At 43.7% G+C, this 26,577-nt stretch overlaps 1 protein-coding gene across 1 annotated transcript; it reads right to left on the minus strand.

Annotated features, from left to right (window-relative positions):
• On the minus strand, positions 1–26,266 carry LOC310800819 (semaphorin-7A-like). The gene is made up of 14 exons (XM_083664732.1): positions 26,123–26,266; positions 23,375–23,505; positions 22,958–23,005; positions 22,634–22,735; positions 22,238–22,337; positions 21,426–21,536; positions 16,237–16,376; positions 15,139–15,317; positions 12,700–12,811; positions 8,516–8,708; positions 7,611–7,726; positions 5,216–5,361; positions 3,066–3,130; positions 1–2,233 (listed from the first exon to the last, which is right to left on the minus strand). The coding sequence occupies exons 1-14, from the start codon at positions 26,259–26,261 to the stop codon at positions 1,881–1,883; spliced, it is 1,935 nt and encodes a 644-aa protein (XP_083520858.1). The 5' UTR covers positions 26,262–26,266; the 3' UTR covers positions 1–1,880.
• Between the last annotated feature and the right edge of the window lie 311 nt (positions 26,267–26,577).

Below are 26,577 nucleotides of genomic sequence, written 5' to 3' on the forward strand. Positions count from 1 at the left end.
TAGATAATCAGCTTGGAAGGCACTTAAATATAGTGCAAATTACATCACATGAAACACTGTCAAATACCCAAAATAAAGTGCTAAAGATTCCTTAATACAGTGCAACCAGTCAAACAAAGTTCAAAGTTAGGAAGCGATTCGATTGGTGGTACGGTGGTGCAGTGGTAAGCGCTGTCGCCTCCTGGGTTCGATTCCCACCTGGGACGCTGTGAACGCTGAAGGAATGCGTGCCCGTCCGCATGTTCTCGAGTGCCCACCGCCCGGGTGGGGTCGTCAAAAGGGCCTTTCTGTGTGGAGTTTGCATGTTCTCCCCGTGCCTCCTGGGGGTTTCCTTCATAATAGGAACCCCCTCCACCAAAACATGCAGTATCTTGGTTGCTAATGTGGTTCCTCCTCTGGTCGTTAAGGGCGCCTGTTCAGAGGGAGGGGAACTCATTGGAATAGCATGATCCTCCCATGTGCTATGTCCTACCGGTGAAGCTTCCCCTGTCAGGTGAAAAGAAGCGGCTGGCTAACTGCCCATGTCTCGGAGGAAGCATGGAGCCAGTTTTCGGCTCTCCCCAGATCGGCAGAGGGTGGAGCAGCAACCAGGATAAATAAATTAAAAATAGGGAAAAAATAAAGCGATTCATATCTACATACAAATGATGTCCTTAATACAGTGCAATCAGTCAAACAAAGTTCAAAGTTAGGAAGCGATTCATATCTACATACAAATGAACTCCCAGAGGAATCATACTTCACGCTCAATAAGATCAAAACACATCAAAGCTCAAAATCACATCGTTCTCTCTGCTGAGTCTCACTACATTGTTTGACTGAAAAATAAGGATGGCTTAAATAAGCTGACTGAACCTCATATTTCAACTTCTCCAGCATAAATACAGTTGGTCTGTGTGGGAACGCCCACAAAATGTTATGGCTGGCGTGCAAGACTAGATAGTGGAGTAAAACCTCCCATATATCTCTATGGGCTGACTCACCAAGGGCGGCTCTACACTACAGGATTGGGGATTCTAGAGCAGGTACATAGACGTCTGTTCAGATGTTCCGTTCACTGCGGGGGTTGAATCCCTGATCCTGTCTGCCTGGGTTGGGCTAGCAGCTAAATGCTAACTCTGCTGCATTGGAAGAATCTATTGTACTGTACAAAGTGCACTCTGTTCTTTTTTAAATTGAGCAATGGATTTCGACAGGAATACAGGAAATGGCTTAAAATAGCTGCAGTAATAAAGCTTGCCAAGCAAGTTTGAGGTAGTATGCAAGGTAGGAAGTTAACATGATGGTAAAATGCTAAAGGGTAAAATGGACTGCATTTATATAGAGCTTTTATCCAAAGCGCTTTACAATGTGCCTACATTCACCCATTCACACACCGAGGGCAGCCAGCTGCCACGCAGGGTGCTGGCACAGCCATCGGGAGCAATTTAGGGTTCAGTGTCTTGCCCAAGGACACTTCGACATGTGGACTGGAGGAGCCGGGGATCGAACCACCGACCTTCTGACGTGGACGACCCGCTCTACCTCCTGAGCCACAGTCGTCCCACATGATGCAATACACGTTCAAAAGAATGTATTGTAATACAAGACTTGGATGATGGGCTGCACAATTCATCACGTACATGTATGATCATAGATGGCCATTTTCATTTCCACAATCACTAGTAGAAGGTTGGCATAGTGGCAATATAGGTCAGGAGCATTTATGAAATGTTCCACTCGCCGTTGAAAATATTTTACGCTATTGCAGTCGATGTCAAGATGCTGATATAGTGCCATAAAATCAATCCTGATCACAATTTCTAGCAAAATAATCTGGATGATCATAATAACTGTGCAGCCCTATAGCTACTGTATTGTTATTGTACAGATACCTGGAGCTAACAACACAGACTCATGATCACCGCAGCCAGCAGATAAACCCAGGCCAGTGGGCTGCATGCCTGGCCTGTTCCGTTGTGGTCCAGGTCTAGGCGGTACTTTGCCAGGGTTCTTCTGTAGCCCATCTCCTCCATCACACAGCTGTAGGTGCCCTCCTGCTCCAGACCCATGCTGTCAATGAGAAGGAGGCACTGCTGCTCCTTTGGGCTGCAGGGTATTATTGCAGTTCCATGATGCCAAGCGTACGTAGCATGGTGGGACGACACCGGGCACCGAAGGAAATACTTTGACCCCAAGAGAAGTGTGACACCTTCTGCATCTCCTCCAATCCTATCAGAAGAGCTGGTAAGCACTGAAAACACAACACAAGGATGTCTGCTTGTTGTTTGCTAGATTAGTGTTTATATTGATTGATTGAAGTTTATTTCAAATAATGCAACAACAACAAACAATAAGTACAGATATAGCCTTAAGCCATTAAAATATATAAATGTATGAAAGAAACACAAAGATCAAACTCAATTTTATCATTACATAATATTTGAAAAGGAGTGGGAAGAAGTATACACTTATTTAATCCCACCCCCTTTCCTCAAATCATAATTTACTAATTTCAAAACTATATACTTATACTTATATAGATATATATATTTATATATATATATATATATATATATATATATATATATATATATATATATATATATATATATATATATATATATATATATATATATATATATACTTATATAGATATAAGGTTTTACAGTGGAAGGATTTCAGAGGCAGATGTGTGAAACAAAATGCTCAACAGCAATATTGCCATTTGGTAGGTAGTTCTCATGGGCGGAGTCAGTGCTGTGTTAATATTAATGGTGATATTTCCCTGCCAATCAGGTGCAGTGACCAGCCAAGTAGCAATTTCATTGGGTGCAAGCAGATCTTTTTCCATCTGTGCCAGTTCTATCACACTTGGGTGTAACCAACAGATTTTTGGTAATATTGTGACCAGAGACAGTAGCGCAGGCTCACAGCAGCCAGTGGCACACCTGTTGTAAAAAGCATTGTATGAGGAGGAATAAATTGTATAGGTGTGGTAGGAGCCAATCAATTTCCTCTCATCCCTTTTAAAACAGTGCTGCCATCAGAGTCAAAGCTATGTGTTGTCTGCTTTGGCATCTCACCTTTCCCACCTCTTTGCTTCTGGCACACCATGCAATTCCCATTCTCCACATCCTGCAGTGTTCCACTGTGAAATGAAAAGTGCATTTGAGTTGAGCAAGATCTACATGTGAAGTAGGGATGTAACGATAACCGGTTTTAATGATAACCGTGATAAAATTCCTTACGATAACCGTACCGTTTCAAATTTTAATTATAATTCAAACCGTGGTACCATGATTACCGTGTTACCATGGTTACAGTGCTTTGAAAAACATGGTAAATACTGTCCATCATCAACCAAAGTTGTCAACAGTCTCCCAGATGCAAACGTGCAGCCTTGGAGAAATGATTTCAGTGAGTGTATCACTCCTTTTTGGGTCTCAGTTTTCAATATAAAATGTTGTAAAATGATTTCAGTGAGTTTCTCTCTACTTTTGAACATTTTTAGCAATTTTTTACGAATACCGTGATAATACTGATAACCGTGATCATTTTGGTCACGATAATCGTGATGTGAAATTTTCATACCGTCACATCTCTACTGTGAAGTACTCGAGTCCGGTCTTGAGTGTGAGGGATCTCGAGAGCCCCTCCTCACACTGCAGGCAAAAGTGGCCCAAATCTGAATTCCCCAACCCCCCCCCACCCCTCTCTCCCCGTAAGTGACTCAGGTCTGTTTTTTCCATGACCGTGTGAACAGTACAAATCACACAGAATCTGATCTTTTCAAATGTGACATCCTCTGTGCCACTTCTGAGTTCCTCATTTCACTTCAGTACATGTCATCATAATACAAATCTTTTAGATAACACTAAGGTTACTATGGTTAAAATACAACCGACAAAAAACAGGAAGACAACGTCAGCAAAATTGTGCAGGATCTATATTGTGTGTATCATAATTTCCACCAACTGAACGACTACAGGAAAGAAGGGTGGTGACAGAGTGGTCTCGCTTACCGTTTAAAGACACCATCCACTAACCACAACTATAACATACCAGTGCTATTGCATGTGGTCATGTTTCTCAAAACTAAGACAACATTTCACACCAACTCTCTTGGTTCCTGTCAGAAGGGGATGTTGCTACTTCTCTTTTGTCACAAACAGTGTGGCATCTTCCTGCTTTGTGCTATAAAGTCATCTATCTTTGTATCATTGAGCCATCCAGCACATTTCCTGCCAAATTGGACCTGGTGGCACATCATGTAAAAGGCACTGTATGCTGCCAACCATCTGGTCACGATGGCCTTGTTTGTTTACAGAAATTATACTTTAAATAAATATGGCAAATAATAAATAAAATTCTACATCTAAGTGGAAATAAGGAATTTCACTCCAAAACGCTCTATCTCCAAATTGAAATATTGCCACCTGAAATTCATTAAGTCTTACTAATTAGCAGGTTAACATTTTGGTTGGCTCTCAACTTGACATGACATGAACATGAGTTATGATTGTACCTTTATGGCAGAAATAATTTTCTAAGATGTGTGTTTTTTTGTTGTTTTTTTGGTCGAGAGGTAGAATGAAGTAGCCTGGTTAACACCAGAGCAATCTAGTAAGAGAGTGGCGTCAGCGGAGGTCCAAAATGCGTGACTCAGTAGCCAATGAACAGCCAGGAATGGGTCTCGCGCTACGTTTGAATGCTAAAATAAAGCTGACAATATACAATTTCATTCTTTAAACGTCAGACTTTTTCAAAGTACATCACAAACTGCAACTCGACAGCGCTTCTTAATCCAGAACCTTACTTCCAGGAACTCTTGAGAGTAAAAAAACGGGTCCAATTGGAGTGAATGGTGATGTCGCGACTCTTCTATATACACGGCTCTGGTTAAAACCATTCTATTTGGTTCTGTGGATCCGTCTGGCCTCCTGCCCGGGGCGGGTGTTTTCAGAAACAAAGTGTACAGGCCAATCAGGGACCTGCCTTGTAGTTGACATCATAATCGACCAATCAGGAACGCCACTGGCAAAACAGTAGTTGCTGCCTCCATGGCTCTCCGGCTGGAGCAGTAGCATCAACGTTTGTCGAGTTTACACAACCATAAGTGCAGTTATTGCAGAAATAGACTCAATAAAGACGGATCCACAGAAGGAAACAATGTGAGTTCACCGATCCTGATGGTTTTAAGCAGGCTAAGAATGAAGATCTTCAAATGTCTTACGGTGTATGAGGGGTACAGTGGGTGCTGTTCCACCCGCAGTAGGGATCTCTGGCCAGGATGCATTCCTCACAGCTGTCTCCATAGTGGCCACAGCTCCCCACGTCCAGCTGGACCAGTTCACTGCTGCTTCTCACATAGAGCTTCCTCTGCAGGGTTAGACGGATACAGCTTAGCAGATACATGGCACCCATATTGGCTTTTTAATCAAAACTGGATATTGGACAGTCAATATTGTCCAGGTTGATCAGGGTTCCTCCCTGATCATAGATACACAAAAACAGTCTGAATTATTTTTTTATCAGTTTTAGCCGCGCTCAATTCCTAGGCTCGCCCACCCTGCAGCTCGCCCGCCCTGCAGCTCGCCCGCTACGTGGGCTGCAGCTCTCATACAATGGACAATTGCCCAACTTCGCATCACTGATGATGTCAGTGTGTGAAAGAAAAGTAGAGTCCGCACATTGACAGATGACACTGTGACATCCTCAGTGACATCACAATTGCTCGAGTGACCATCACTGATGACATCATCAGTGACATCATTACTGACCAGAATCATCACAAATCTCACAATGTGGGACTGCAGACAGACACTCATATTTTAGACTTATTATTTCTTATGGATTAAAGTCTTATAGCAAGAGCCCTTCAGTTCCTAGATGTGTGTAGTCAAGTCAAGTTTATTTGTATAGCACATTTCATACACAGAGTTGCTGAGGTTAGGGTATCAAAGTGCTTCACATAAAATGGTTGACAGGAAAATAAAAGAATAGAAGAAGAGAATAACATGGACATTTAAAAGCATCACAACAAAACTTAAAAAAATATATATTTTTAAAAAAGGGTATAAAAAGTGCATTAAGCAACAGGCGCAGCAGTTGCAAAAAAAAAAGCGACGGTAAACATAAAAGTCTTTAGTCTATTTTTTAAAATAAGTAAGGTTGGGGCAGATCTGAGGTTTTCAGGCAATTTGTTCCAGCCAGCAGAAGCATAGTGGGTAAATGCGGCCTTCCCATGATTTGATTTGATCCTAGGGACAGTTAATAAGCTGGACCCTGCTGACCTAAGAGTTCTAGACGGTTCGTAGCGTGGGAGCAATTCAGCTATGTATTTAGGGCCTAGGCCATTAAGTGATTTATAGACTAATAACAGTATTTTAAAATCTATTCTATGACACACTGGCAACCAGTGTAAGGACTTAAGAACTGGAGTGATATGATCAGCTTTCTTAGTCTTCGTTAGAACTCTAGCAGCAGCATTCTGAATGAGCTGAAGTTGCCTAAGTTCTTTTTTGGAGAGACCAGAGAAAAGGCTATTGCAGTAGTCTAACCTACTGTAGATGAAGGCGTGAATTAGTTTTTCTAGATCCTGTCTGGACATGTAGCCCCTAATTCTTGCTATATTTTTAAGATGATAAAAAGCTGATTTTCTGATTGACTTAATGTGGGAGTTAAAGTTGAGATCAGAATCAATAATAACGCCAAGACTTTTGACTTGATCCTTTAGGCTTCAGGGATCGAGACTCAAGGCATGCAGTGATTTTAAGCCTTTGTTCTTTGGGACCAAAGACGATCACCTCTGTTTTGTCTTTGTTTAGCTGTAGGAAATTCTGGCACATCCAGTTATTTATTTGATCAATGCACTGGCACAATGATTCTATGGGAGTATAGTCAGCTGAGGAAATAGTTATATACAACTGAGTGTCATCTGCGTAGTTATGATAGGCTACTTTGTTTTTTTGCATAATTAGGCCTAGAGGGAGCATATAAAGGTTGAAGAGAACGGGCCCCATAATGGATCCTTGAGGCACCCCACAAGTCATCCTAGTTAGGTCAGATGTGTAATTGCCAATGGAGACGAAGTACTTCCTGTCTTGAAGATAGGACCTGAACCACTGGAGGACCGTACCCGAAAGCCCAACCCAGTTTTCGAGTCTGTCCAATAAAATTGAGTGGTCAACAGTGTCAAATGCAGCGCTAAGATCCAGTAGCACTAGAATCAAATTTTTGCCTGAGTCTGTGTTCATTCTAATGTCATTTATGACTTTAGTAAGCGCGGTTTTTGTGCTGTGATGGGGGCGAAAGCCTGATTGGAGTTTATCTAGGAGATCATTTGAGGTTAGGAATCTATTGAGTTGTAGGTAAACAACCTTTTCAATTATTTTGGCTATAAAGGGGAGATTAGATATTGGTCTGTAGTTACTGATTACCGATGCATCAAGGCTACGCTTTTTTAGTAGGGGTTTAATAACTGCAGTTTTCAGGGACTCAGGAAAAGTGCCGGTCAAAAGGGAGCTATTAACTATTTGCAATAGGTCCGACGACAGACAGTTATAAACGCTTTTAAAAAAGCTTGTTGGAAGGGTATCGAGACAGCACGAAGATGATGTCTGACTCACAGTGGTGGACTGAAGCATCATGGTGAGGATGTGGTCAGGCTGGCTGAAGGGTTGATACTCAGTGATGAAAAACGCCTTGGTGTTCGTCTCCACAGCCTTGTGAACTCTTCCATTCTCTGTGGGGAAGCATACCGGTAATAATATGATGTAATATAGCACTGACAGAGGAGGATGAGTAAGTGTCCTACCCACCAGGCCACACACCCAGCCAGCCACACACATCCTTGTACTTCTAACCTCTTGGGGGCCATATTGCATGCGTTTTCTCTGGGGATCTGGGGAGAGCTGAAACTGGCTCCATGCTTCCTCCGAGACATGGGCAGTTATCCAGCCGCTTCTTTTCACCTGACAGGGGGAAGCTTCACCGGTAGGACATAGCACGTGGGAGGATCACGCTATTCCAACGAGTTCTCCTCCCTCTGAACAGGTGCCCCTAACAACCAGAGGAGGCACCACTTCAGCGAGCAGGATATTGCATGTTTTGGTGAAGGGGGTTCCTATATGAAGGAAACCCCCAGGGGGCACGGGGAGAACATGCAAACTCCACACAGAAAGGCCCTTTTGGAAATTGTATAAACAGTAAGTGTGTTTCACCTTGCTTGAGTCATATCGTTTCAGCAGACTAAAGGTCCTTACACATCAAGAGCGAGGCGAATATACGGCATGAAATTGCGATGTGAGTTTTGACCCACCTGTCAATCACAGCCACAGATGTGTACACGTTGGAAGCGAATTTCTGAAAAATCAACCGTGGTTCGAAAAAATAAACACCACAATAACGCTCAGCGAAACTTCGCCGTTGGTATGCACAGTTGCATTGACTGATATAGGTTCGGAAAATATTATTGACGTGCGAGTTAATCGCACGAAAAAAACGCTCCCGATGTGTAAGGACCTTAACTCACCTAAGGAGAGAAACAGCACTGTGTGCCCATTCGTCTTGTTCTGGAAACGCTCCGTGCAGATGTGAGTGTAGTTGTGGTGATTAACGAGGAGTGGACCGGAGTCGTCCAGAGGCAGGACTCTGTCCTCCATCTCTGAGTTCTTGTTTACTATCTTCAGGACTTCATGAGGAAGCTTTGTGCTGTCCACCACACACTGAAGAAAGAAGGGAAGGTCAGACACACCAGTACTACCCCCACCCCACAAAAAAAAGGACAGGAAAAAGATAAATCAACTTTAATTGCACCTGTTTTAAATGGTGTAATTGTGTGGATGATCAACTATTCGGTGTGATCCTCTTTTGAATTGTATCCTTTTGTTTATTTAGGCATTTCATTTCCACTTTCATGTTTGTGATTTTCTTAACTTAATCTCAGCACCACTGGAAAAGAGGGTCCCAACCCTCAGTGTGTGTTCCGAGAATTAAATAAATGTAGGTTGATTGACTGATTGATTGATTGATTGTTTGATTGATTGTTCAAAATACATACTACAGCATGCGCTGGGACGCGTCATCAGTGATGTTAGCTGGGGTCGTAAGGTGTTTCGTGTCTGTCAACATCATACACCCTCGCCCAGTAGACCCAGCCGAGGCTGATTAAGACCCTGACCCGCGTCCCAGAAGCAGCCGCTCACGGATCAGCCTTCCTACTCTGTCTGCAACGTTGCCCGCGGAAGGGTTGATCACGCCCAATCCGCTGCAATAGAGCTAGTGCTACACCGCAGTATTGAAAGACCCTTCGGTGCATGGAGGCTCAGGCCCTGTGGGTTTCTCCCGGCCGCGCTCCTCCTTCGTCATTGAATTTAATTGAATTTAATTGTTGTGATTGTGTCTATTTCTACAACTAGGAATGCTCACCCGCTCTGCGGGCTCGCCCATCCTGCAGCTCGCCAAGCTGGCCCTGCAGCTCGCATTCGCAGCTTGGCCGCTGCGCAGCCTTGCCCGCAACTCGGCTGCTGTGTGGCCAATGAGACCAGCATCACTGATGATGTCAGATTTATGACATCACTGATGATGTCATCAGTGGGATTTATGACATCACTGATGATGTCACAGTAGGATTTATGACATCACTGATGATGTCACAGTGGGATTTATGACATTTATTTTTATTTTTTTATCGATTTTTTATCCCATTTTTATCCCCCATTAGTGCTAATTTTAATGTATTTATCCTGGTTGCTACTCCACCCTCTGCCGATCTGGGGAGAGCCGAAAACTGGCTCCATGCTTCCTCCAAGACATGGGCAGTTAGCCAGCCGCTTCTTTTCACCTGACAGGGGAAGCTTCACCGGTAGCACGTGGGAGGTTCACGCTATTCCAACCAGTTCCCCTCCCTCTGAACAGGCGCCCTTAACGACGAGAGGAGGAACCACATCAGCAGCCAAGATATTGCATGTTTTGGTGAAGGGGGTTCCTATATGAAGGAAACCCCCAGGAGGCACAGGGAGAACATGCAAACTCCACACAGAAAGGCCCTTTTGACGACCCCACCCGGGTGGTGGGCACTCGAGGACATGCGGACGGGCATGCACTCCTTCAGTGCTCACAGCGTCCCAGGTGGGAATCGAACCCAGGACCTTCAAGCTGTGAGGCGACAGCGCTTACCACTGCACCACCGTACCCCCCATTTATGACATCACAGTGCGACAGAGAAACAAACAGAGCCCTAGCTCCCATTTATATACTGATAACTGCACTTATGGCTGTGTTTACTTACTGCTCATTAACATGAACATTACCGCTCGTTGCTTTGGGAGATGCTCTTACTGTTTTCCAGCATCCTTGATTGGTCGGTTATGTCCTCAACTATGGGCAGGGCCCTGATTGGTGGCAATTAAATAGTAATTTGTGTAAATGGCTGGGATAGAGTGGAAGTCCAGACTGCTCCGTGGAGCCAAACAGAATGTGAGGTCATGTGATCAGGATGGTTTTAGCAGGCTATCAGCACATGACACTGAATGTAAGGTCATGTGATCAGGATGGTTTTAGCAGGCTATCAGCACATGACACTGAAGCCGTTTTCCCACATGCGTACCGGAAAATTACCTGTAAGTCAATATCGGACATTTCCCTTCACACCTCTCCTCTGGCATGTGGGAATCTATCAGCGAAATTGCCTGTATGTGGGGGGGGGCGGCACTGCAGAGCGGGTGGGGAGTGACGTGTCGGCAAAACTCCGAATGGTGAAATAAGTTTGCTTGTTTATCCGTTCACCTGCATCGCGTTGAAGCACTTTTTACAGACTGGCTTCATTTGATGTGTCCGGGCTTGCCTTGGCTGTCGGCAACGTAAGCAAAATACTTCCACTTTCGCTTCGTGCATTTGCTTAGTCCCTGTCGGGCTGTGACTTAAGGAGGAGGACGGACTGTGGCCAGAGAGCGAGCAGAGAGGAGAGGGGAAAATCAGCACAGCACACCCACACATGAAGCTGACATAGGCTACTGCTCTTATTATCACAAGATCATTTCGCCAGTTTGCTTTAATGTGCGCGAATGATTAGATTATGCCCGCTGGAACATTAAGCAACGTGTGTACACCTCGCCCATGAGAGTGTCGCGGAAAATGACTGCACCCGTTTCTCACTAGTATCCGCTAAAGCGCATACCGCTCTTCTGACAGGCTGGAAAGTGGTGAAATCTCCGCGACGACGGGGTCGCGCTTATACCGGCACGGTGCCTTTCTCACATGCAGGCATTAGACCACGTACCGGTCATTTTGCGGTACAAAGCGCATGTGGGAAAAGGGCTTGAATGTAAGGTCATGTGATCAGGATGGTTTTAGCAGGCTATCAGCACATGACACAGAATGTAAGGTCATGTGATCAGGATGGTTTTAGCAGGCTATCAGCACATGACACAGAATGTAAGGTCATGTGATCAGGATGGTTTTAGCAGGCTATCAGCACATGACACAGAATGTGAGGTCATGTGATCAGGATGGTTTTAGCAGGCTATCAGCACATGACACTGAATGTGAGGTCATGTGATCAGGATGGTTTTAGCAGGCTATCAGCACATGACACAGAATGTAAGGTCATGTGATCAGGATGGTTTTAGCAGGCTATCAGCACATGACACAGAATGTGAGGTCATGTGATCAGGATGGTTTTAGCAGGCTATCAGCACATGACACAGAATGTAAGGTCATGTGATCAGGATGGTTTTAGCAGGCTATCAGCACATGACACAGAATGTAAGGTCATGTGATCAGGATGGTTTTAGCAGGCTATCAGCACATGACACAGAATGTAAGGTCATGTGATCAGGATGGTTTTAGCAGGCTATCAGCACATGACACAGAATGTAAGGTCATGTGATCAGGATGGTTTTAGCAGGCTATCAGCACATGACACAGAATGTAAGGTCATGTGATCAGGATGGTTTTAGCAGGCTATCAGCACATGACACAGAATGTAAGGTCATGTGATCAGGATGGTTTTAGCAGGCTATCAGCACATGACACAGAATGTAAGGTCATGTGATCAGGATGGTTTTAGCAGGCTATCAGCACATGACACAGAATGTGAGGTCATGTGATCAGGATGGTTTTAGCAGGCTATCAGCACATGACACAGAATGTAAGGTCATGTGATCAGGATGGTTTTAGCAGGCTATCAGCACATGACACAGAATGTAAGGTCATGTGATCAGGATGGTTTTAGCAGGCTATCAGCACATGACACAGAATGTAAGGTCATGTGATCAGGATGGTTTTAGCAGGCTATCAGCACATGACACAGAATGTAAGGTCATGTGATCAGGATGGTTTTAGCAGGCTATCAGCACATGACACTGAATGTAAGGTCATGTGATCAGGATGGTTTTAGCAGGCTATCAGCACATGACACAGAATGTGAGGTCATGTGATCAGGATGGTTTTAGCAGGCTATCAGCACATGACATTGCCATTCAAATAAGTCCAATAATTGTGGTAATGTGGTGTTTTCACGACAGCAGCCATGTCTTTAAAACAGCTGAGGGTCATGAAAATGCTGTCATTTGAGAACTGTATTAAGTCTTACTTCCTCTAAAATGTTGATTTGATAGACAATAATCCCAGTAATATTCACTGTATATATATATATATATATATATATATATATATATATATATATAGCTTTGGACTTATTACTATGACACGTACCGTCCCAGGCCTTGGGTTATTTGGGATGCTCGTGCTGAGCCCCTTGAACATGGATTGCATGAAGATGTTGTCAATATCCTTTATTGTATAGATGCACACAGCACTCATCCCCCTGTAGAGACACAAAGAGTCAGCTACATTCATACTGTATACACACAGCACTCATCCCCCTGTAGAGACACAAAGAGTCAGCTACATTCATACTGTATACACACAGCACTCATCCCCCTGTAGAGACACAAAAGCCCTTTTCCCACATGCGCTTTGTACCGCAAAATGACCGGAACGTGGTGTAATGCCTGCATGTGGGAAAGGCGCCGTGCCGGTATAAGTGCGACCCCGTCGTCCCCGACATTTCACCAGTTTCGAGCCAGTCAGAAGAGCGGTATGCTCTTAAGGGGACGCAAGTGGAAACGGGTCCAGTCATTTTCCGCGACAGCGTTCCTTCAATCATGGGCGAAGTGTAGCCTACACACGTTGCTTAATGTTCCAGCGGGCATAATCTAATCATTCGCGCACATTAAAGCAAACTGGCGAAATTATCTTGTGATAGCCTAATAAGAGCAGTATGTCAGCTTGCTGATTTCCGAAGGCAAACCCAGACACATCAAACGAAGCCAGTCTGTAAAAAGTGCTTCAACGCGACGCAGGTGAACGGATAAACATCGAACCAGCAACTATTTCTCTCAGACACAGATCCCAACTTCTTCAAAGTGCATCACCTAATCATTCGCGCACATCAAAGCAAACTACTTCCACATTTCGCTTAGTGCATTTGCTTTCTCTACATACATAGGCTACAAGCGTTGGGCAGCTTGCCTTGCAAGCCTCTGCCATTCTCGCTGCGTCTGTCCTGTGTCAGGCTGCTGCGAATAAGTACGGAGGACTGAGTGAAGTTTTGCCGACCCCCCAAATAAGCTCCCCCCGCCCCCCAACATACCGGCTATTTGACGACTAGATTCCCATATGCGCGCGCTAAGGTGTGAAGGGAAGGGAAATGTCCGATATTGACTTACAGGTAATTTTCCGGTACGCATGTGGGAAAAGGGCTAAAGAGTCAGCTACATTCTATTATACAGTATACACACAGCACTCATCCCCCTGTAGAGAGACACAAAGGGTCAGCTACATTCTATATATACACACAGCACTCATCCCCCTGTAGTAGAGAGACACAAAGGCTCAGCTACTCTATATACTATATATATACAGCACTGTTTCACAACTTCTTGTAGTCGTCTGCAGCAGAGACAGCAGGAAACTCAGCAAAGATTGTGGCCATGTTGGCGGAAAGAAAGCAGAACCACTATCTGAGAGCTGAGAAAGTGGAACTGAGGTCGACCAAAGAGGAAGCAAAAGCAGCAAAAGCAGCCCACTCATCAACAAGACTCTCCTCAACAAGCCCACTCACATCTAAGGTCATGGCCACCCCCCCCCCCCCCCCCCCGGCTTTCCAGTCACCTTTTAGAGCACTTTAAAATACTAATTTAATTAATGCGTTTCTATAATTAATGTTTTTATTTTAGTGTCTAGTGATTTTATTGTTTTTATTAATGCTTTTATGAGTGCATAGCTGCACTTTTTAGTCAAAACTAATGGTTGTGTAACCAACTACATGCTCCTTCATGTCCTGAATGTCTTGTCTTCACTGTCGTATACGTGTGTATGTTTATCTGTATCTTGTCGAGTGTGCTGATTCACCAGAATGAATTCCTGTGTCCTTGTGATGCATTTGGCAATAAAGTGTTTCTGATTCTGATTCTGATTCTGATTCTGATCTGTTCAAAAGAAGACACCCTAAAGAGTTGAATTGAAAGGAATTCTCCAAAATACAATTAATCAATGATGACTGAGTTTTGACTTTTCCTGGCTAATCTATTATTAAAAATGAGAAGTTGTGGTGACCACAACATAGTCTGCTAGTGATCTAGCAGGCTTGGGACAGAAACCTCAAGTGCAGTCATGTGACTCTGGTGGATTGAGCAGCTGGGGCTATTTAAGCTAATCAAGTCTCTTGTTCTTCAGTCTACGTCGTCTCCTAGCACAGGAGGCAACTAGACCACTCCACACAGCCTGCAGCTACTAGCTAGCTTATCACTCTGTTAGCTATAGCTACCAACGTGCTGTAACATGTATGTACATAGTTAGGGATCTGGAATAAATGATGCCAGCGACATGCTGGATCAACTTTTACCTTCCTCGTTTGTCATTCCCTACAAAGTCACCTTATGTAGCCCCGCCCACTTGACCCACTGTGTCTCGACTTCCTGTTCAAAACGCCGGCTGTTCTACCTGCTCAAACTAGTCTGACTCACCTGGTCAAAAGGGAGCATCCCAAAACCTTTGGCTGATAATTCTGCTCATCAAATCATTTCCAAGAACTTCCAAAAAACGCTTTGTACTTGAGTAAAACACAAGACATTGATAATGGAATCCTACCATTCGTTTCTGAAGAGTGCGTAGACCCTGGTGTCCTGCCAGTGGTGTGCGTGTACGGCAGCCACGTCCACCAGCTCAGAGTAGTGCTGTCTGCTGTCATGGTCTCCACAGAAGAGCCTGGCGTTCAGCCGGGACGTCCACACGTCCTGCAGGTAGTTCTTAGGCCCACCATGATCTGCCTGGAAGCCGAGGAACATCGGCAGGTTAGAGTTGGCTTCATTCTGTCTACAGCTGTTATACTGCGTACACTATCCATCACTTTCATTCATACATTCATACTTTTTGTCTGTAATGATTGGTCACTGTGAACCCAGCCTTTATATAGTTTACTATTCCTCCTGTCAGCATATACATGAAAAAGGCCTTGTACCGAAACGTATAATAAATTCCTGTTTGAACAAGTGAAGACAGTGTGCGGGTGTCCCTTCCTCTTCTAAGTGCATCTACTCCACCTACAGTACACACCTGCCACAAGACTTCTCAGGTGTGCAACAGTCTCTACTCCACCTACAGTACACACCTGCCATTAGACTTCTCAGGTGTGCAACAGTCTCTACTCCACCTACAGTACACACCTGCCACAAGACTTCTCAGGTGTGCAACAGTCTCTACTCCACCTACAGTACACACCTGCCATTAGACTTATCAGGTGTGCAACAGTCTCTACTCCACCTACAGTACACACCTGCCATTAGACTTATCAGGTGTGCAAGAGTCTTTGGATTATCATTGATACATTCTAAAATGGTCTCATGTGGCAATTGTTGGTGCATATTTGAATAATCCACATTGCTATATTCTTGTTTCTAGGTTTTTTAGGGTTTATATGTCTATTTCCTTTTTTTCTTTCTTATTTTTTTGCTGATGCAACAACTCAATTCCCCCACAGAGATCAGTAAACTTTCATCTTATCTTTGCTCAAAACTCAGACGTGATGTTAAATCAGATGGGCTGATAGGCGAGAATAAACCGGTTACGGCAGTTACAGATTGTTTCCCCTTTATATAAAGGACATAAACGTCCGTTATAGTTGTGCGTCGCGGCTAAAAGGTAGAAACATACAGTGGAGTAATCAGTGATTGTTTGTATGGCACTTACCATGCAAACCTGGGCAACAAAAGGCAGCCACCTAGTACTGTCCCTGGCTGAATCAGTGTTTCTCTCCTTATAGAAGGCAAACACTTTGTCCTGCAGTGTATGCTCTCTGCTGCTGACCACCAGACCCACATACTGCTGCTCTGCACACAGGCACAACACAGGGACAATTTGTTTCTATAGCCTGAGGAGGTAGATACACACAGGGACAACACAGGACTATTTGTTTCTATAGCCTGAGGAGGTAGACACACACAGGCACAACACAGGGACAATTTGTTTCTATAGCCTGAGGAGGTAGACACACACAGGGACAACACAGGACTATTTGTTTCTATAGCCTGAGGAGGTAGACACACACAGGCACAACACAGGGACAATTTGTTTCTATAGCCTGAGGAGGTAGATACACACAGGGACAACACAGGACTATTTGTTTCTATAGCCTGAGGAGGTAGACACACACAGGCACAACACAGGGACAATTTGTTTCTATAGCCTGAGGAGGTAGATACACACAGGGACAACACAGGGACTATTTGTTTCTATAGCCTGAGGAGGTAGATACACACAGGGACAACACAGGACTATTTGTTTCTATAGCCTGAGGAGGTAGACACACACAGGCACAACACAGGGACTATTTGTTTCTATAGCCTGAGGAGGTAGATACACACAGGGACAACACAGGGACGATTTGTTTCTATAGCCTGAGGAGGTAGATACACACAGGGACAACACAGGACTATTTGTTTCTATAGCCTGAGGAGGTAGACACACACAGGCACAACACAGGGACTATTTGTTTCTATAGCCTGAGGAGGTAGACACACACAGGGACAACACAGGACTATTTGTTTCTATAGCCTGAGGAGGTAGACACACACAGGCACAACACAGGGACTATTTGTTTCTATAGCCTGAGGAGGTAGATACACACAGGGACAACACAGGGACTATTTGTTTCTATAGCCTGAGGAGGTAGACACACACAGGCACAACACAGGGACTATTTGTTTCTATAGCCTGAGGAGGTAGACACACACAGGGACAACACAGGGACTATTTGTTTCTATAGCCTGAGGAGGTAGATACACACAGGCACAACACAGGGACTATTTGTTTCTATAGCCTGAGGAGGTAGACACACGCAGGCACAACACAGGGACTATTTGTTTCTATAGCCTGAGGAGGTAGATACACACAGGCACAACACAGGGACTATTTGTTTCTATAGCCTGAGGAGGTAGACACACACAGGCACAACACAGGGACTATTTGTTTCTATAGCCTGAGGAGGTAGATACACACAGGCACAACACAGGGACTATTTGTTTCTATAGCCTGAGGAGGTAGACACACACAGGGACAACACAGGGACTATTTGTTTCTATAGCCTGAGGAGGTAGATACACACAGGCACAACGCAGGGACTATTTGTTTCTATAGCCTGAGGAGGTAGATACACACAGGCACAACACAGGGACTATTTGTTTCTATAGCCTGAGGAGGTAGATACACACAGGGACAACACAGGGACTATTTGTTTCTATAGCCTGAGGAGGTAGATACACACAGGCACAACACAGGGACTATTTGTTTCTATAGCCTGAGGAGGTAGACACACACAGGGACAACACAGGGACTATTTGTTTCTATAGCCTGAGGAGGTAGACACACACAGGGACAACACAGGGACTATTTGTTTCTATAGCCTGAGGAGGTAGATACACACAGGCACAACACAGGGACTATTTGTTTCTATAGCCTGAGGAGGTAGACACACACAGGGACAACACAGGGACTATTTGTTTCTATAGCCTGAGGAGGTAGATACACACAGGGACAACACAGGGACTATTTGTTTCTATAGCCTGAGGAGGTAGACACACACAGGCACAACACAGGGACTATTTGTTTCTATAGCCTGAGGAGGTAGACACACACAGGGACAACACAGGGACTATTTGTTTCTATAGCCTGAGGAGGTAGATACACACAGGCACAACACAGGGACTATTTGTTTCTATAGCCTGAGGAGGTAGACACACACAGGCACAACACAGGGACTATTTGTTTCTATAGCCTGAGGAGGTAGATACACACAGGCACAACACAGGGACTATTTGTTTCTATAGCCTGAGGAGGTAGATACACACAGGCACAACACAGGACTATTTGTTTCTATAGCCTGAGGAGGTAGACACACACAGGGACAACACAGGGACTATTTGTTTCTATAGCCTGAGGAGGTAGATACACACAGGCACAACACAGGGACTATTTGTTTCTATAGCCTGAGGAGGTAGATACACACAGGCACAACACAGGGACTATTTGTTTCTATAGCCTGAGGAGGTAGACACACACAGGCACAACACAGGGACTATTTGTTTCTATAGCCTGAGGAGGTAGACACATTCAACACAACTGCAAAACAGAGGCAACTCTTTGATGGTTATTGTCATTAATCAAGCATGGGCAGTGGTGGCTTAAAAGTTAGAGAAGCGAGCTTGTGACCGGAAGGTCGTCGGTTCAATCCCCGGGACCGGCAGGATAAATCTGGGTGGGGAAAGTGAAAAGGCAGCGCTTGCCCCTCCCTCATTACCACCACTGAGGTGCCCTTGAGCAAGGCCCTTAACCCCAACTGCTCCAGTGGAGCTGATCAGTGGGCAGCATATCAGACTGTGGTTGTACTGGTCAGCTTCCAGGTATGAATGTGTGTGTGAATCAGGGGCGTAGCCAGAAATGAAATTATCGGTGGGCCTGAATCAAAGTGGATGGGCCACACTATTGATGTAATTTGCATTATCAGAATCAGAATCAGCTTTATTGGCCAAGTATGTAGACATACAGGGAATCTGACTGAAGAAACCTGAGCTATTTTGGTTAGGAGATGATGCTAAGTTGGAATGGTTATTCAGAGATGAAGTCTTCAGTTTGGCCAGGTTTATTGGGAGGGCTTGGAAACTCAGAATGGAGAAGTTGTTCATCTGAATATATAACTCTGTCTTGTTTATGTTTGAGCGTTTTGTAGCTCGTTTGTTGATTTGTTTGTATTGTTGAACTTGAATGATTTGTGTCTTGTAAGCCCAGACGGGCTGGGCACCATGAATACGGTGCATGACACAGAAATAAAAATCTATCTATCTATCTCTATCTATCTATCTATGGTTAACTGCTATTTACATTATATAAAATAAGTTTTATGTAGAATGTCCGCTATAAGCACGAGTAAGATAAATAAATAATTGTATATGTACAAATCATTGTATAGCTCACTGCAAAGACAGCAAAAGTAGGGTTTGTTTGCTGTCTAAAGGGTGTAACTGCATCATGTATGCCATTTTGACACCTACAGTAGCAAAACCCCACTTTTGACACTGACCAAGCCTTGTGGGTAGACTGGAGGATCCTAACAGCACTTAGGTCAGCTCAAAATGCATGCTGACATAAGTAATGCTAGCTTTGCAGCATGATAACATCATTTCTACTATTATACATTCCAATTCATATTCTAGGTCAATATTAGATGAATATAAATATGTTAATATTCCCATTAAATACTTTCAAATGTTATTCTATAAGGTTTTTGAGTGTGAACTGGTCAAGATGAGGTCTGATAGTAAGAGTTTTACAGTGGTTTACAGTTCTTTGAATGTGTCCCAGCAAGGACACATCAATAAGTCATGTGTCCTGGGACACATGGTCCACCTGCTCTTTAGGTAACATGACAGGCCGTTTGATTTGTTCAAAGGGTCAGGGAAATCATTGTATAGAGCAGTGGTTCTCAAATGGGTGTCCGTGGCACTTTGCCAGGGGGTCCGCGAAAGGTTTTCAGGAAAATAAAAATGAAAACTTTGTTTTGCAAAAGCTTCATAGTTCAATGAAAATATGTTATGCTTTAAATCTAAAATGGTTCATGGATTACATTCTAATCTAACAAACCTATCAATTTAAAAGTCAAGCATGTTACCATGGAAACAATTAGGCTTAGCCCAAAATCAGAATGAGGGGGTCCCCGGTATATTTTCTATCTTGTAAGGGGTCCTTGGCTGAAAAACATTTGAGAACCTCTGGTATAGTGTACTGCAAAGTCATTCAAAGTTTGTTTTGCTGTCAAAAGGGTGTAATTGCACTTACGCCCTTTTGACACTGAGCAAAACCCCACTTTTGACACTGACCAAGCCTTGTGGGCAGAGGATTCAAACAGCACTTAGCTCAGCTCCAAATACATGCTGACATAAGTAATGCTAGCATGGCAGCATCATCACATCATTTCTACTATCCTACAGTATTTTCTAATAACAATAACAATAATTATACTGCATGCAAAAATGCATGTTTGTATGTAAAGGGATGTATGTAAAGGGAATACTCATGGGTACCGCTACAACACATTCTCATTCAGATATCTTGAGGTGAGAGGTCAAGGGACCCTTTTGAAAATGGACATGCCACTTTTCCCCTAGTCTCTCCCCAGACTCAAATATTACGTTGAATCGCTGCGCTCTAACATACTACATAAGTGAGTCTGTGACACTACACAGCCACTGCTGGTTTTTGAAGGCGGGTTGCAATTGAATGAGTGACAGGTCGTAGCACCGATGAGAGAGCGGTTCGAAAAATGGGCTGCGCCTCCCGTGTCGTCTGATCGCAAAGTCGTTACTGATTGGAGAGGACTGAATCCATCCCTGGCATATGACTGGCCAAGTGAACGGTTCCCTCCCATAACCAGCCGGCTGAGGGAAAGTGTCCCAGACCCAGAGAGAGCTCTGCAGCATGCAGTAACGTAGTGTATCAGCGTAAGAACTCTCATGGGTCTGGCGTCGAGACTACTTTTTTCCTGACCAAAATCTAGCCTAAATTTAGAGCATTATTTGAAGGGGTCATTATTTACCCCCCTTCAAGTTAACATGACAGGGTTGGCACCAATGCAGGTCTTAGGTCTTCTAGTTTCATATGATAGCAGGACGCTCACTCCCTCTCTAAAAATCAGCCCAATACAGCCTCTGAAAGACAGTAATGTCAGCCATTTAGAAGTTTAAAGTCTCGCGATTGGATGGGCCTAGACAAGAAGTGGGTGGGCCTAGGCCCAGCCAGGCCCACCCATAGCTACGCCCCTGATGTGAACGTGAACAGGGCGCTCCTGAGCTTTTACAGAGATCATCTATGTATGACAGTATGAGTACCCTTTCCGTGGTTCGCTGGTCCGACTCCTTTCTCTCCAAACTTGTAGATGCCAACCAAGTCTGTAGAGGGACTCGAGTGAGTGATGTAGAGGTCTGCACGTCCTGCGCTCTCTGGAAAGACAAGACTAACAATTAGCTGTGATCGTTTGCTTTTGTTTGCAGACAAGAGCAGTTCAGTCAACAAACTGAGGTTCAGAGTGTTCAGTCAGAGACATGTCACATTTTCTCTGAAGGAGCACCCGTTAGTGGGTTTGATCATGATGTGACTGACTCAATAAGTTCATGCAAACCTGTGGTCTTTAAGTGTCATAGTTTTTTTTGTTTTTTGTTGACATGTAAATTGGAAGGAGGTGGGCACTTTAAGTGTGGTCACCCAGAGGCACCACACTCTGTATTAATCCATCTGTATTATGAGAGGGGTGCCCTTTTTTCCACTTGAGCACCTGCCCTCCAAAATGTCTGTCCTCCACGCCACTGGCAGACAGCTGTACGTGCGTGACGCGGCCGCTCTCCATTTCTCCAAACTGAGACCGTGACGGCTGCATCCTACCTCATAGCACTGACTGTCGTGTCGGCAAGGACCTCCTACAACCCCACATGAAAAAACCACAACTATCCCTTTAAATGCAGATATAAGCTGCCTTCTAGACAGGATGGCAGTACTCTGGTGAAACAGGAAAGAAACATACAGTATATATATATATATATATATATATATATATATATATATATATATATATATATATATATATATATATATATATATATATATATATATGTATATATATGTATATATATGTAGAGGCACTCACCACTAAGGACAGATGGTTCACCTTCCTTCACCCTTGTCATTATTTTTCCCATGTGTGGAGTGCAAGATGGCTGCTCAGGAGATGACAGCTCTGTTATATTCTGCAAGGGAATAAGTCTGTTAATACAAATAACCAGCAACAGCCAACATTGTATTGACAGAGCACACAAGTCCTCTAATTATTATTTAGCCTGCCCTATACAACATTTAGAACAAACTACATCAATAGAAAGTCCATATACTGGACACACTCATAGCTACTGGACACACTGTTGGATTGACAGGTCATTACAATTTGTATTCACTGCTGTTGCTAGATGTAATTCTAGAGCAGAGTACAATGAGATCCATTATTTCTAATAGTAACAGAAATAGTTGTGGTTCTGCTGTCTCTCACCATATCACAGCAGATGGTTCCCTTGTCATCAGTTGCACACAGGAACAGCTGGTTGGTCTCGCTCCTCTTGTGAAGCACAGTGATGTTGTCATGGCAACTAGCCTGACGGACACGAGCATAAGCAAATATTGAGGTGACATGATGTTATGTATTGAGCTGAAGCTCAGATCCAGGGTTCCACGTCACAGTGAGTGGAACAGGAGAATAACCATCACTCACAGGGTTCCACGTCACAGTGAGTGGAACAGGAGAATAACCATCACTCACAGACAGATCCTACTGTGCTAGGCTCGTCTCTATTACATCACCTTGTGAGATACTCACTTGGTCACTGGTGCATTCCTTCCACGGCACAGTCCTTTCCTCAACAGGCTGTAAACAAAAAAATAAAAAGTCTGTCACTTTTCTCCATTTAATTATGGATTAACAACGTGTAGTTTGATTGAAAACACGTTTGCCTCCCAGCAATGAACTAATCAACTCCTAATGATTTCCAAAAACTGTTAGAATTATTGTTCAGCAAATTGGAACTTCCATATCCGGCATATGGATCAGAATAGCAAACACTTTTTTCTCAGAGTACAATATACAGGAATGTGTGCAGACACATATTGCAAGTTACACAGTAGTAGGCCTAGTACACAGAACACCTCACATAGGCTACAGTGCAATCTACAAAATGTACATAGTCTTCAGCATTCAATAACACAACATCCCTGAGTACATACAGTATGAACATACCTTGTGCTTTTGAAAGTTGACTGAGTGCAGGTTTCTTTGTGCTGCAGCTATGACAGTGTCCGGGTGTGCATCTTGGAGAATCTGCATGGGTGTTCCATCTCCTGGTAAATGTAACCTTTTGAACACTTTCTCTGAAATAGAAAGACATGTGAATGATACATTTTGCCTGTGTAAGACACAAATACAAAACTGTTGGTGGGACACTACAAAACAAAGGCGATGGTTTTTGACCAATTTTATTTCAAGGGATGGCAAGTTCAACCTTGAGATCTGCACTATATCCTGAACCTTAAGGGGGTATGTTTAAGTAAAACAAGCAGGTGATACAAATACTGAGACGTGAATAGTGAAAGCTATAACTAAATGATTTTGACTGAAGGGAGATCTTACAGCTGACCCCAGGTCTGCTTCTGCTCTGACCCCTCCATAACAAGAAAACACATTGATATTCCTAGACTTTAGGGATCTTGAATGTGTCTGTGGCGCTCTATAGTTAGTTTAGTGATCTCAACAATGTATTCACGAGTTTCCTGATGAGACCGTGGGCGCTTCCATGACAGCCTCCCTCCCTGTTTCCAGCTGCTGTTGCCTGTTTCCGCCCAGGACCGTTCATAGCGTTCAGAGCGAAAAATAATCATAATAATTGTTGTGACTTTGTACCTACCTATGTCTTGTAATGGAGCCCCCCTGCATAATAATTTCACACGTGCATAATTGTACAAAACGGAGTGACAATATCTTGAATCTTGAAAGAGAGAGACCGCTAAAGCTCCGTTCAATGACCAAATAATAAGAGTTCCGGTTTGGACGTTTAGCCTTCAAAACAAAAGCGGCCGCTATGCAACCACATACTATGTTTAGCAATTTCGGCTCAAATAAGCCCGTACAGTACGAGTGAATTGACATTCACCTCGTTTTTGTAAAATATCGCCGCTATGCAACCACACAACGTTACTATTCTTAGCCATTTCGGATAAATAAGCCAAACGTTCCCACTCTGACAGCGGCGTGCACGTCCTTGCTAGTGAAAAAAATGTAAACAGGAAGTCGACAACCGGCAACGGCTGAGAATCATGGGAAACTAGTTCCAGGAATAAAGTAGTCTCAAACAGACGAGTTGGCTTCCGCAATTTTCAAATGCTTCCGCCATACAATGTGTATAGCTGCATTCGCGGCCCGGATGTAGATGAGACAGTCTGTTTTAAGAGACCAAATAAGGTGAATAGGCTAATTAACTGATACAGTGAATCACGCCAACAGACTCAACAAACTGATCCGCAAGGATCAGTTTGGCTTGGCTCTCTATCCAAGTTATACGTTCCATATACCTGATGTGCAATAACACTCAATGTGCAATAACTGCAAATGACAACAATTTATGATAACGTTGTGATGACGTGTTCCAGTAACGTTCAGGACTAGGCCAGATCACATGGTGATTTGAGGATGATTTAGATTATGTCCAGATTTACAATTTCATGCTACATTTTCAAAAAATATAATACCAGGCCGTGTGGGATTTGAACTCGGGATCTACAACTTACAGGCCGGCTATTCTACCGCCACGCCAACTGTTCGCTGAAATATTCTGCTGTAGGTTGGAGTAATATAGCCTACCGTTTTAAAACATGGACCCCTTGTTATTTTTATACCAGTATAACATCCATGGAGTCGGGACAGTTTTATTAAAAACTAAAGCTAATTAAATTCAAACCTTAATCTTGAAGAATCATTGAGGGTCCCCTCAAAATTTACAAGTGTCACCAGCAACGTTTGTTTGCCAGTGCTCCTGCACACATGTACAGGCTATGAGACACGGATAATACATACCGTATACCATTGTATTATTACTACTACTATTATTACTACACCCCTCTGCGATATGTATAAGGAAATAGTAGGTAGGCTACCTCGATATTTCACTTTATATTTCATAGTAGTAGAATGACTGATGGAGAAGGCACATTTTTGTGACACTTTACTGTACATAGGCTACGTAACTTCTATTGTAGGCTATTCTATTTTATTCCATTTTATTGTTATGGAACAGTCCTATGTCTCTTATGTTTGATGCTTATGTTGATATTTTTCCATGCCTGCATAAGTAGGCCTACGAGCAACTGTAGCATGTCCCAATTTCCCCTCAGGGATCAATAAAGTTTTTCTGATTCTGATATGGCAGAATCAGACTTCAATATAATAAATTCACTGTTATGCCAGAGTTTCTCTGGCTCGAGCCAATTTCTTTCTATTTTTTTTTATCAGTGATGTCGGTTGGACACCGCAAAAGCAGGCAGCTATGAGTCGTGTGCCAAACAAACGTTCAAAAACGATAGCCTATCTGTAGCCTACATGACATCGGTTTTTTGACATTCTGAGTGAGAGCAGATAGCTCAAGAGTCTGATGTAGGCCTCTGTGTATGTCGTATTACAGTTGTGTGAACTGTCACATTTTTTGAATAATGTAAAGTTTAAACAACATTATAAACAACAAGGCTAGAGTGAGACAGATCAAGGCTGGCTCCATAAACGCGGGTTGTTTATCAAAACGCTGAACTTTCCTCAAACATCAGAAAACATTTAAAAATGATCGCCTCTGTAGGCTACATGACGTGTTAATTGTAGGCTATTTAATGTTTCAATTTATTTGTCTGAGACGAGAGAGAGAGAGAGAGAGAGAGAGAGAGAGAGAGAGAGAGAGAGAGAGAGAGAGAGAGAGAGAGAGAGAGAGAGAGGCGGGGATCTTACCTCTGTCTGTAAATATCATCCTTGGTAAATGCGTAGAGTTCGCCCCTGACAAATTGACGAGGCATGACAATAAGAAATACATGTGTATTAATAAATATAACATTCTCCTGTATGTTGTCAGATCCGATAGCACACTCATGTCATCTCTCAACAAATTCCAACTCTTATAGCGAGTTCCTCAGGCTCAGTTCCTCCGCTGTGAATGGGGGCGTCGCACATGTGTGTGTGTGTGTGTGTGTGTGTGTGTGTGTGTGTGTGTGTGTGGGGGGGGGGGGGTTGGGCAGTTGTTTCCGAGCATCACAGCTCTGTTGGCATCCTGCTGTTCCTGTTAAAAAAAACACCCCCCCCCCCTCTGTCTCTCTCTGCCCCCTCCCCACCTCTGAATCTCTTCACACTCTATTACCTCTCTTCCCCAGGAACACTCTCTGGCCCTGTCTCTTCACTGACCTCTCTCT

Source organism: Poromitra crassiceps (assembly GCF_964638095.1).
Source record: "Poromitra crassiceps genome assembly, contig: HAP1_SCAFFOLD_89, whole genome shotgun sequence".
NCBI classification, from domain to species: Eukaryota; Metazoa; Chordata; class Actinopteri; order Beryciformes; family Melamphaidae; genus Poromitra; species Poromitra crassiceps.

Excerpts from the sequence above, each read along its gene's own strand:
- LOC310800819 (XM_083664732.1), bottom strand. The coding sequence starts at position 26,261 with ATGAGTGTGCTATCGGATCTGACAACATACAGGAGAATGTTATATTTA. Across the intron at positions 21,537-22,237 it reads TGAACCATCTGTCCTTAGTG|AGAGCGCAGGACGTGCAGAC; the intron begins GTGAGTGCCTCT and ends TTGTCTTTCCAG. Across the intron at positions 12,812-15,138 it reads GCACTCTTCAGAAACGAATG|GGGGATGAGTGCTGTGTGCA; the intron begins GTAGGATTCCAT and ends GTGTCTCTACAG.